The sequence below is a fragment of the Cetorhinus maximus genome, chromosome 18, assembly GCF_964194155.1.
Source record: "Cetorhinus maximus chromosome 18, sCetMax3.hap1.1, whole genome shotgun sequence".
Lineage (NCBI taxonomy): Eukaryota > Metazoa > Chordata > Chondrichthyes > Lamniformes > Cetorhinidae > Cetorhinus > Cetorhinus maximus.
In genome coordinates, this window is record NC_135896.1 from 29,002,216 (window position 1) to 29,015,356 (window position 13,141).

General features: G+C 41.2%; 1 protein-coding gene across 4 annotated transcripts in view; it reads right to left on the reverse strand.

Annotated features, from left to right (window-relative positions):
* Nucleotides 1-11,510, reverse strand: part of zc3h14 (zinc finger CCCH-type containing 14) — a 57,841-nt gene extending 46,331 nt beyond the window's left edge. For all 4 annotated transcript variants that reach the window (XM_078562302.1, XM_078562300.1, XM_078562301.1 and 1 more), the window contains exon 1: nt 11,362-11,510. In XM_078562302.1, the coding sequence (XP_078418428.1) occupies nt 11,362-11,496 (135 nt within the window). In that variant the 5' untranslated portion in view covers nt 11,497-11,510. The remainder of the gene's footprint in view (nt 1-11,361) is intronic.
* Between the last annotated feature and the right edge of the window lie 1,631 nt (nt 11,511-13,141).

Genomic DNA, 13,141 nt, shown 5'->3' on the forward strand with positions numbered 1-13,141 from the left:
AACGTAAACTGGGCGACCGCTTTGCAGAACACCTGCGGTCTGTCCGCAAGAAAGACCCAAATCTCCCTGTCGCTTGCCATTTTAACATTCCACCCTGCTCTCTTGCCCACATGTCTGTCCTTGGCTTGCTGCATTGTTTCAGTGAAGCCCAACGCAAACTGGAGGAACAGCATCTCATCTTCCGACTAGGCACTTTACAGCCTTCTGGACTGAATATTGAATTCAACAACTTTAGATCTTGAACTCCCTCCTCCATCCCCACCCCCTTTCCGTTTTTTCCCCGTCCCTTTTGTTTTTTCCAATAATTTATATAGATTTTTCTTTTCCCACCTATTTCCATTATTTTAAAATCTATACCTATAATGCCCTGTCAGTCTTTCCACCCCACCCCCACCAGAGCTGTACCTTGAGTGTCCTGCCATCCATTCTTAATTAGCACATTCTCTCAGATAATATCACCACCTTCAACACCTCTTTGTTCCTTTGTCTGTGACATCTTTTGATTATCTGCTATCACTGCTTGCTTGTCCCTACAACCCCCCCACCCCCCCCAACCTTAAACCAGCTTATATTTCACCCCTCTCCTAATATTACTCAGTTCTGTTGAAGGGTCATGAGGACTCGAAACGTCAACTCTTCTCTTCTCCGCCAATGCTGCCAGCCTATCCAATGTTTCCTCATAACTAAAAATGTTTCAGTCCTGGCAGCATCCTTGTAAATCTCCTCACCAACCTCTGCAGTACAATCATAAGCTTCCTATGATAATGCAGCCAGAACTGTAGAGTACTGAAGCTGTAGTCTATGACTTGGCTAATAAAGGAAAGTGTGCCATATGCATTCTTAACCACCTTCTCAACCTGTCTTGCCAACTTTAAGGATCTGTAGACAGACCAAGGTCTCTCTGTTCCTCCACACTACTCGGTGACCTCTTATTTATTGTATATTCCCTTGCCTTGTTGCATCTCCCAGAAGGTATTATCTCGCACTTCTATGGATTGAATTCCATTTTTCTATTTTCTGCCCAATTGACTAGACCATCTATATCTTCCTTCAGTCTAAAGCTTTCCTCCTCACTGTTAACCAAACAGCCAATTTTTGTAACATCTGCAAACTATTTTATTATGTCCCCTACATTTGAGTCTAAATTGTTAATTTAAACTACAAAAAGAAACCTGGTACTGATCCCTGTGGAACCCCACAGTTAACAGCCTTCCAGTCACAAAAACACTTGTTAACTATTACCCTTTGCTTCATGACACCAAGCCAATTTTGGGTCCAATTTGCCACTCTCCCCTGAATCCCAAGGGCTTTTACATTTTTGGCTAGCCTGCTATGTACAACCTTGTCAAATGCCTTGCTAAAATTAATGTAGACCACATCCACCACAATGACCTCATCAACCTTACTTGCCACCTCCTCAAAAAATTCAAGTAAGTCAGGAATGAATTTCCCTTAAAAAAAATCCATGCTGACTTTCTATGATTAACCTATGCCTTTCTAAATGAAGTTTTATACTGTCTTTCAGAATTGATTCCAATAATTTGCCTACAACCAAAATTCGTTTAACATAACTTCCTTGCTTTTATAATCTATGCCCCAATTAACGAAGCCTAAGATGCCATATGCTTTATTAACCGCACTCACAGCCTGCCCTTTTCAATGGAATATGCATATATCACCCAGGGCCCTCTGCTACTGCACCCCCTTTAGAATTGTACTCTTTATTTTAAATTGTCTCTCCGCGTCCTTCCTACCAAAATCAATCACTTCACGCTTCTCTGCATTAAATTCCTTCGAGCACTTGTCCACCCATTGCACCAACCTGCCCATGTCCTTTTGAAGTTCTACACTATCCTCCTCACAGTTCACAATGCCTCCAAGTTTTACATCTGCGAATTTTTAAATTGTGCTCTGTACATCAAGGTCTAGGTCATTAATACACATCACAAAAAGCAAGGGTCCCAACACACACCCCTGGGAAACTCCACTATAAACCTTCCTCTAATCCAAAAAACATCCGTTAACCACTACCCTCTATTTCATGTCACTCAGCCAATTCCATATAAATGTTGCTACGGAATCTTTTATTCCATGAGTTATAATTTTGCTCACAAGTTGTTGTATGGCACTTTATCAAATGCCTTCTCGAAGTCTGTGTACATATATATATATACTAATTCCAACTCCATGCTTGCTTACAGGTCTCACTTGGGAGTTTTTTTGAGGATATTACTTGTAGCATTGATAAAGGAGAACCAGTGGATGTGGTGTATTTGGATTTTCAGAAGGCTTTTGCTAAGGTCCCACAAAGGAGGTTAGTAAATAAAATTAGAGTGCATGGAATTGGAGGAAAAATGCTAGTATGGATTAAGAATTGGTTAACAGATAAAAAGCAGAGAGTAGGAATAAACGGATCACTCTCAGGTTGGCAGGCTGTTACTAGTGGGATACCACAGGGATCAGTACTAGGTCCACAGCTGTTGACAATCTACATAAATGATCTGGATGTGGGGACCAGATATAATATTTCCAAATTTGCTGATGACACCAAACTGGGTGGGGACACAAATTGTGAGGAGAATGAAAGGAGGCTTCAAGAGGGCTTGGACATGCTAAGTGAATGGGCTAGAACATGGCTGATGGACTATGTGAAGAAGCGTGAAGTTATTCACTTTGGTGAAAAAAAACAAAGGCAGAATATTTCTTAAATGGAGAGAGGTTGGGAAGTGCGGGTATCCAAAGGGATCTGGATGTCCTTGTTCATAAGTCACTAAAAGTTAGCATGCAGGTGCAACAAGCAATCAGGAAGGCAAATGGTATATGTTGGCCTTCAACACAAGGGAATTTGAGTACAGGGGTAAAGATGTCTTGCTGCAGTTGTACAGAGCCTTGGTGTGACCTCACCTGAAGTATTGTGTACAGTTTTGATCCCTATTATGACGCAGCAGATGGTATGTGCCAGGCAGATCAAATCCACAACGGAAACTTGATCGTTCTATCAAACAGTTTTGCAATTTGTATGTATTTCAAGATGCATGCCCTGAATTCAGAAGTAATAAGTCCACCAAGACGTGTAGAGATTTTTTAAAAATTAAATTAAAATATTTATTAAAAGAGGAGATTTCAAGCACATACACAGAACTACAAATTACTACTATAATAACTCCTAGAATCCCTAATTAACCTGACTCCCAGTTACACCCACTTCAAGGCAATGGTCCAAAAATTGATTTCAGATTTTAAACAGATCCAGCAAATTAACACAATACCTTGGACAGTGGAACTCAAAGTGATTTTTCTCCAGGTCCAATTTCTGTAGACAGCAGGCATATGCACAAATGCTGGAGGCTTCATTAAGGCTACTTCACACACTTCTGTTAGATCTTACTATGCCTTCTCCTGACACAGCCTCATTATCCTTTATAAAAATTTCTCTCCTCTTAATATGTAAATTCTATTGTTTCATTAGTCTTTGAAACTGTATCTCCCTCATAACATAAAAACTTTCATGTTGTCACTGCATATTGTCAGGAAGCTTTGGGAAAAATAAACACATTCCTAACTTGCTTGTCTGGCTATTTGTAAACAGACTGAGATCCCTTTGAAATCCAAATCCAAAATCCCCCATCATCTATCTAAAAATGCAAATTCCCTTCACATCTTACATGCTAAGGCAGCATCCATGTTTACTCATTAGCATGTCAAGCACCTCACTTCTTTTGATGAGTCAAATCATGGAGTCTACTTGCCTCCAAATGTAATTAAATCACACACCCAGACCTAACATTACTTACTCCCATAAACCTACTTAACAATTTTCATAATATTTTTCTGGTTTATTATTATACTCTCATGACAGTCCCCTTATCTGAGGAGGGACATACTTGCCATACAGGTTCACCAGATTAATCCCTTGGATGGCGGGACTGTTTTATAAACAGAGATTGAGGAGACTGGGCCTATGTTTCCTAGAGTTTCTAAGAATGGGGGGGTGACCTCACTGAAACTTACAAAATTCTTACAAGGCATGAATGACAGGGTGGATGTGGATAAGATGTTTCCCCTGGCTGGTCAGTCTAAAGCCAGGGGACATAATCTCAGGATAAGGAGTAGGCTATTTAAGACTGAGATGAGGAGGAATTTCTTCACTCAGTGGGTGGTAAATTTGGAATTCTTTACCCCAGAGGGTTGTGGAAGCTCAATCATTGAGCATGTTCAAAACAGAAATCAAAAGATTTCTGGAGACTAATGACATCAAGGGATATGGAGATAGTGCAGGAAAGTAGTATTGAGGTAGATGATCAGCCATGATCCAATTGAACGGTGGAGCAGGCTCAATGGGTTGAGTAGTCTACTCCTGTTCCTATGTCCATAAATGACTCTAGTCTCAGGTCACGTGTCTCTCTGCATCACGCTGTGTGTAGTACTATTTTCCAGTCCCACATTAACCCTTGCTATGACAGATCCCTTTATACTATACATTTGCCCAGATGATAATTAATTTTGTCCTGAATTATCATTTCTAGAAGTTTTCTCACCACCGAAGATAAACTGACTGGCATGTAGTTGCTGGGCTTATCGTTACACCCTTGTGTGAACAAGGGTGTAAACACTTGCAATCCTCCATTCCTCTGACACCACCCGAGTCTAAGGAAGACTGGAAAATTATGGCCAGTGCCTCTGCAATTTCCACACTCACTTCCCTCAGCATCCTAGGATGCATCCCAGCTGGTCCTGGTGCATTATCAACTTTAAGTACAGACAGCCTTTCCAATGCCACCTCCTTAATCAATTCTTAACCCCTTAAGTGCCTTTATCTCTTCTTTCACCATGACCTCTGCAGCATCTTGTTTCTTGGTAAAGACGGATATAAAGTATTCATTTAATACCTCAGCCTCCTGCCTCCATACGTAAATCCCCTCTTTGGTCCCTAATTGGCCCCATTCCTCCTCTTACCCACCTTTTATTATTTATATGCCTATAGAAGACTTTTGGATTCCTTTTTTATGTTAGCTGCTACTCTCTTTGCTTTCTCTTAAATGCTTTTTCACTTCCCCTCTAAACTTTCTATATTCAGTCTGGTTCTTGATTGTGTTGCCTGCCTGACATCTGTCATTAGCATACTTTTTCTTCATCTTAATCTCTATCTCTTTCCAGGGAGCTGTGGATTTATTTGCCCCTGCCTTCCCACTTCATGGAAATATACCTTGCCTGTGCCCAAACTTTCTCTTCTCTACAATTACTCAGATTATCCCTTTCTTAAACAACAGTACTATGTTGACAGCCCTCCAATTCTCTGGCACTACACCTGTAGCCAGAGGAGATTGAAATATGATGGTCAGAGCCTCTGCAATTTCCTCCCTTGCTTCTTTTAACAAGCTGGAATATATTTCATCCAGGCCTGGCAATTTATCTACTCTCAAAGGCATTAAACCTTTAATATTTCCTCCTTTACTATGTTTCTCTCATCCAATATTTCATGCTCCTCCTCCTAAACTACAATATCAGCTTTGTCTTTCTTTTTTGAGAGAACAGACCAGAAGCATTCATGAAGAAGCTTACCCACATCCTCTGCTTCACACATAGATCATCATTTTGATTCCTAATAGACCCTACTCTTTCCCTAGTTATCCTCTTGCACTTTGAGTATTAATAAAACATCTTTGGATTTTCCTTATTTTACTTGCCAGTATTTTTTCATGTCCTCTCTTTGCTTTTCTAATTTCCCTTTTAATTTCACCCCGACAATTTACTTCGATAACTTGAATTCAGAAAAAGGTGCAGATTGGTTAATTTTATAGATGATGCCAAATTGGCACAGGTAGTGGAATTGGAGGCAGCAGCTCAATAATTACATAATGAGTTGGACAAAGTATGTTTATATAAATACATAAATGCCATATTGCTTTAAGTAGGTCAAGGGAACGCAGGTTCAAACTTGTGAAAAGCAAATTTAGGACCAATGTCAGAAAATTATTTGTCACAAGAGTAAACAATATAAAGAATGAACTTCTAGAAAGAAAAGTGAAGGCAAAAAGCCTGGAGTCATTTATAAACAACTGGGTTCAACAAGGGGAGAACTATAGAGTGCTTCTCAATGGACGAACCAAGGTGAAGTGAATGGTCTTCCTCCCCTGTAGCATTCTCTGAACCTATCTACTCAGCTCCCACTGTGTTTTCCCTACCTAAGTAGTATTTTGAAATATCTCCCTTATGATACACTACAGAAATGCAAACTGCTGCATAAATTTCTGCTTACTCATTACATTTTATATTTTATGTCAGTACCTACAAGGGTCAACCAACATCATTGAGGCAGTGCACTGTATTTGGAAAGTTAATTCCCAGCTTCAGCCCAAACTGCTCCCTCTCAAACAATAAAAGGGAAGATAAATAAAGTTGCAATGTCTTGATTAGAAGCAGAGGATTAATTAAACCTGCCCACTGCTTACAGAAAAAGTAATTTGACACCCTTTCTGGTTTGCAGCAGCTGCTCCAGAATGGACACCAGAATTACAGAATATCTCCACAAAGAACCATTATAGCACCTGCCAGTTAATCTTCAGATAGGCCTCAAATAGCAGAGATGGTCAAAATATTCACATTATTTCCGAAATATAGGGTGAAAAAATGTTGTACAGTATATAAAATAATACACAAATGAAACTGGTTTCTTTAAATACATTTCTTTCCCACGCCTCGTCAACTGCAATCCATGGGTGGACAAGCAACCAATGTACATTGGTGATAAAGGGAAGGCAGAATATTTTCTTTACTGATGGTCTACAATCACCACAACCTTAGGAGGTCATACAGCAGGAAAGGAAGCCAGGTCACTCTGCTCATGCGCCCTGCCACCCCCTCAAAACAGCACCATTCAGTTTATACTGCCTCTCCATGTTATACCTCATAACATGCATCACTTCACACTTATCCACATTACACAGCATCTGCCCATTTCATCAATTTGGTAAGTTTTATATCATTTGCAAACTTTTATTCCCAACTCCAAGTCATTTACATACAAGAAGAAAAACAATAGTTTTATTACCATCCCTTGGGCAGCCCACTGAATACTTCTCTCACATCAGGAAAACATCAATTCACCATGACCTCCGACTCCACTCCCATACTAAGTTGCCAAAGCCCCTTTAATACGTGTGTTTCTATTTTCCAAATATGTCCATTGTGTGGTACTTTATCAAATGCCTTTTGAAAATTCACATATACATCTACTGCACTGCCTTCATCAGCTCCCTCTATTGCTTCAGAAAAGCTAGAAGAACAGACCTCTGGAGGGAAAAAAACACTGATGCAATATATTTAAACTTGTACCAACAGAAATCAATCAACAGTGCAGGAAGAGAAGCACAAATAACTCAAGATAGCAGGAAGGACAAATAAACCAGGAGGAGGAAAATATGCAAAGTGATAAAGAGAGGGAGTCAATAAAATGATTGGAGAGCAGTCCAAGCCACAAAGCACATAAGTGAAAAACAAACAGAAACATGAAAAAGAGAAAAATTAGACAAACGGAAAAGGAAAGAAAGAAAAATGTTCGTCTGTAGCATGCTTCATGGATCCAGTTACCACCCATCCAAACAGAGTAGGCGCACAGTAGGTGCAGCACAATAACTTCGATGCAATCATAGCCAATGTCAGCTATTAATGATTAAGAGGATGCAGGCAGCAGCGTTATTTAAATGCAGTGTTATGCTTGATATTGTGATTGAAGAGAAATTGCCAAGTACGGTTTAACTATTTCATACTGAAACTGTTATCAGATAGTTTACAGAACAAAATATTCAGAATATGAATTTGCTTTTAAAACATTTAAATAAGCTAACTGCATTTTTTTCACTGATTATTGCAATTCAAATCAGAGCCCATTACTAAATATTGCATCTTAGAATTGAACACCACGAATAAATGAATGAATTCCAAATAATTTTGTATCGTATTTTATTCTCTTGTGGTATGCACCGTAAGTAACTCAACCTTGCCTAAGTACACCTAAACATGTCAGGAGCAGAGATCCTGCAATAACAAAAACAGTGGTGATAATCTGGAACTCTCCTCAAAAAGCTTTTGAGATTAGGTCAATTGAAAATTTCAAAACAGAAATTGACCCAACTTTCATATAAACAGAAAGTATTGGAAATACTCAGCAGGTCTCAGAACTGAAGCGGGGTAAGATATGGGTTTTATGCTATTGAAAGGGGGAAGAACAAAAGGAAAGGTCTGCGATAGGATAGGGGGCAGGAGAGATTAAATAACAAAGATGTCATGGAACAAAATGCAAAGGGAGTGGTAATGGTTGTAGCAAAGAAACAAAACATTGGTCCAGGTGAGTGCTAATGGCAGAATAACGAACAGCTCCATCTAAAAGCAAAATCATGAAAACAAGATACAGAGTGGCAGTTTCAAAAAAAAGTCAAAATGGAGGAGAGAGTTCATGGTCTTAAGTTGTTGAACTTCAATGGTGAGCCTAGAAGGCTGTAAGGTGCCTAATTGGAAAATGAGGTGCTGTTCAAGCTTGTGTTGAGCTTCACTGGAACGCTGCAGCAGGCAGAGCACAGATATGTGAGCGTGAGATCAAGGTGTTGAATTAAAATGGCAAGCAACCAGAAGCTTCGGGTCATGCTTGCGGACTAAGTGGAGGTGTTCCGCAAAGCTGTAACCCAGTCTCTGTTTGGTATCCCCAAACTAGACACTGTCCTAGATGCTGCCAGACCTGCTGAGTATTTCCAGCACTTAGTTTATATTTCAGATTTCCAGCATCTGCAGCATTTTGCTTTTTTTTTTGGACATATTTTTGTTAGACAAGGATATTGAGTGTTACAGAACAAAGGTGAAGATAAGGTATAGATCTAATGGAATGGTGCAGAATGGTCAGTCTTTGATCCCTGTCACAAATTCTGGTCACTGGCTGCTGACTCCAACTGTCTCCCTGGCAACTGCTTGAGGCTGAACAAGGCTGTTTGCAATCTTGGTGCCATACTTGACTTTGGGATGAGCTTCCAAGTCCCTAACCACACCATCACTAAAACCACCTACTTCCATCTCCACCTTACTCCCCCCACTCAGCTCATCTCTTGCTGAAGCCCTCATCCATGTCTGTTACTTCCAGACTTGAATATTCCAATGCACTCTTGCACAGCCTCCCATTTCCACCTGTCATAATCTTATGCCCACCCAAACTTCTGCTGCCATGTCATAACTCACACAAGTCCCATTCAACCATCACCCTTGCGTCTGCTGGCTCCCTATTGAACACCACCTTCATTTTAAAATTCTTATCCATGTTTTCAAATCCCTCCATAGCCTCACCCTTCCCTATATCTGTAACTTTCTCCAGACCTACAACCCTCAGAGATCTCGGCACTCTTCCATTTCTGTTCACTTGGACATCTACAGTTTGCATTGTTCCACCATGTCTTTAGCTATTAAGGACCTGAGCTTTGGAATTCCCTCCCTAAATTGCTCTTCCTTCCTTTGAGACACCCCTTAAAACTTCTGGTCATCTGCCCTACCATCTCCTTATATGCTCAGTGTCAAATTTTAAAAGACAGACAGACATGCATTTATCTATGCCTTTCATGATCACAAAACATCCCAAAGCCCTTTACAGCCAATGAAGTGCTTGGGAAGTGCAACCACTCCTGTAATGTAGGAAATGCAACAGAAAATTTGCACACAGCAAGCTTCCACAAACGATGTGATAGTGAACAGATAATTGTTTTGTGATGATTGACGGTTATAAATGGCTAGAGCACAAGGGATAACTCCCCTGCTCCTCTTCGAAATAATGTCATGGGATCTTAAATGCTCAGGCAGCTGGGGCGTCGGTTTAACATCCCAACCAAAAGATGGTATCTATGAGTGCTGTACTCCCTGAGTACTGCACTGGAATATGAGCCTAGATTTTTGTGCTCAGGCCTTGAGCATAAGTCTTCAAATGGGACTTAAATGTGCATATTTCAGTCTCAGAGGCAGATCTTGTTGCTCATGCTCTTGTGAAGCACCTCGGGATGTTTTACTACGTTAAAGGTGATACAAAAATGCAAGCTGTTGAATGGTCAATACCTTTCTTCATAATTCAGTGGGAAAATACATCATAGTGTATGATAGTGAGTAGTAAATAACACTAAAATTTCAAGTTCTATCAGTAATTTGTGCTTAATCAGGGATCTAGACAAGCTAAGCAAGAATATATCACAATAAATGGGAACCGTACTATAGTAGTTATGTTAATAATCCCAAGGCCTGGAGACATGAGCTCAAATCTCACCATGGCAGTCGGGGAGTTTAAATTGAATTAATTAAATAAAAATATCTGGATCAAAAAGCTAAAAAAAAACCGTAATGTTGACCATGTTGTTAAGAACCAATCTGGTTCACTAATATCCTTTAGGGAAGGAATCTGCCATTCTTATCTGATCTGGTCCATATGGTCAACTCAGCATTGTGGTTGACTCCTAACTGCTCTCCAAAATGATCTAACAAGCCACTCAGTTGTTAAGGCGACAGCTCAACACTACCTTGTCAAGGGCAATTAGTGATGGGCAATAAATGCTGGCCTGGCCAGCGTTTCCCACATTCCATGAGGGAAAAAAAGGACAGTTTTTCTTCTCTTTGGGGAAAACATCTCGTGACCTTTGCTGGACAGTGACAGATGCGGTTATCAATAGGGGTTTAAACCTTTTTTTTTGCACAATAGGCATGTATAACTAATTCCTAGGCCAATGTCTTAAAATGCAAACTTTGCCACACAACTTTTGCTGGTGGTACGTTCCCCACTGCCTGTCTAACCGTGGAAAAAGGAGTAAGCTGAGGGCGACAAGACTTGGAGGATTTCAAACTCGACAACCAAACGGAAGCAACAAGCCGGCATTTCGAGTACGGGACCGACTGGCCAAATGTATTATTGTTGTTTTCTTCTGAAAGTAACAATCGTTAGAAATGAGATTCGAGCCGCTGGGGTCTCCTCCTCCTCCTCCTCACCCTCCCCTCTGGCAAACCCCAATTATTTCAGGAATGGTCCCTATAATTGTTGAGAGGGAAGCAGCTACCATTCACCCCCCCCCCCCCCCCCCCACACACAACCCGTGAAACTCTTGATCCGCAAACCCACAGGAAGACAACATGAGACTTTCCCGCAGGCGGCCAATCTCCTCTCGCCGCAACGTGACTCGAATCCACCTTCCCGCATCCCGAGAGCGGTTCCGGTTCGGGCCTGGGGGCCACCGAGCGAGCGACTGACTGACCGACCTCCCTCCCGGTGACTACCCCGCCCGCTCACTGCGGGGCCTGGGGGCCCCCACCAGACCCTCAGCTCGGGCCGGGTCAGGACACACTCACCCTGATCTTGCGGCTGATTTCAGTTCCTATTTCCATCCCTGATGCCCGGCTCCTTGCCTCCTCCTCCTCCTCCCACTTTCGGTGCCTCAGCAACGGCGCAGCAGCCGGGTATCCCCGGGAACTACGGGCTGCCATTCGTATCAGACTTCCTCCCCCCCCCCCCCCCGTCACTGCGCGGAGACCAAAATTGCGCTCAGTTAGCGTTTCGAAATACACTTGTGTTCAGTGAGCCAAACCCAGTTGCTGCAATTGTTGACAATTTTCACAGTGCAAAAAGATGAACAATACGAGCCTCATATCACGTAAAATAACATCTATAGCAGCGACAAATGAATATAAAGAAAGACTTGCGATTATATAGCGCCTTTCACAGCCATCAGGTGTCCCAAAGCACTTTACAGCCAATGAAGTACTTATGAATTGTTGGCACTGCTGTAATATAGGAAACGTGGCAGCCAGTTTGCACACAGCACACTTCCAACAACGAATGTTATAATGACCAAATAATCTGTTTTTGTCAAATTAATTGAAAGGTAAATATTGGCCAGGACTTCTGTTGGATCCTGTGCCCTATTTGTTGGGACTTAAGGATCAGGGTTGCATGCTTGTTTCGAGATGACTGACTTGGTACCATAGTCAGAGAAGATCGGTAGATTGTTCTTAGAAGAAACAAATTCTGTTTATTTACAAAAGGAGCTCAGCAGCTACACTTGTGTGCTTACAACTCAAAACTGTCTTTACACTTCAGACTCTTTACTCAAGTCTACTGACTACAGAGGTAGCCCTTGCTACTCTGCTATTAGGTACCAAGCTTGTGTGATCTTCCATTACAATATTCGTCTTAAGGTATATTACACATCAGGTTACTACAACTTCCCTGCTCTTCTTCGAAATAGTGCGATGGGACCTTTTACATCCAGTCACACATGCAGGCAAATAGGGCCTCGGTTTAATCTTTCAGTTGAAAGACCTCTGACAGTACAGCGCACCCTCAGTACTGCACTGGAGCATCAGCCTAGAATTTTGCATTCAAATCCTGACTTGAACCCACAACCTTCTGACTCAGGCTACAAACTAAACCACTATTGGGGAGTTTTGTTGCCAGAAATTCACTTGAAAATGGACTTCGGTTTCTTTTTCTTTTACCCTCAAACCCATTGTCTCATTTCCCAAGACTCTGTCTGCCTTTCAGGTGAAGGTATGACATTTCCCTTATGCCCACCACATTGTTTTACATCTATTCCTCTTTCCTTTTATTTTTCTCTCAAATCTGTCATTAACTTTCCATTTTCTCTCAATTTCACTTTTCCATTCAGTTTTCCATATTGGCAAACTCAACCAACAGCGAAACATAAAATTGCAAAATAGTCACAGCACTGAAGGAGGTTAATCAGCCCTTTATATCCATGCCAATTGCATGAGAAACTCAGCTAGTCCCACACCCTTACCTTTTCCCCCTAGCTCTGCAAATTTTCTGTCCTCAGATAATTATCCAATTTCCATTTGAAAGCCACAGTTGAACACACACTAATGCAGTGCATTCCAGATTTTAACTAAAGGCTGTGTAAAAAAGCTTTTCCTCATGTTGCCTTTGGCAAAAGAGTCATCTGCTTTAAATCAGTTTCCGTTGGATCTCAACACTTTTAATGGTAACAGTTTCTCCCTATCTACTCTGTCATAGTCATACTCTCAGAATCATACCATTCAGATAACATCACTGATTCCTCCATTACCATCCCTGGGTATGCTCTGTCCCACTGACAGAACTGGCCCACCAAAG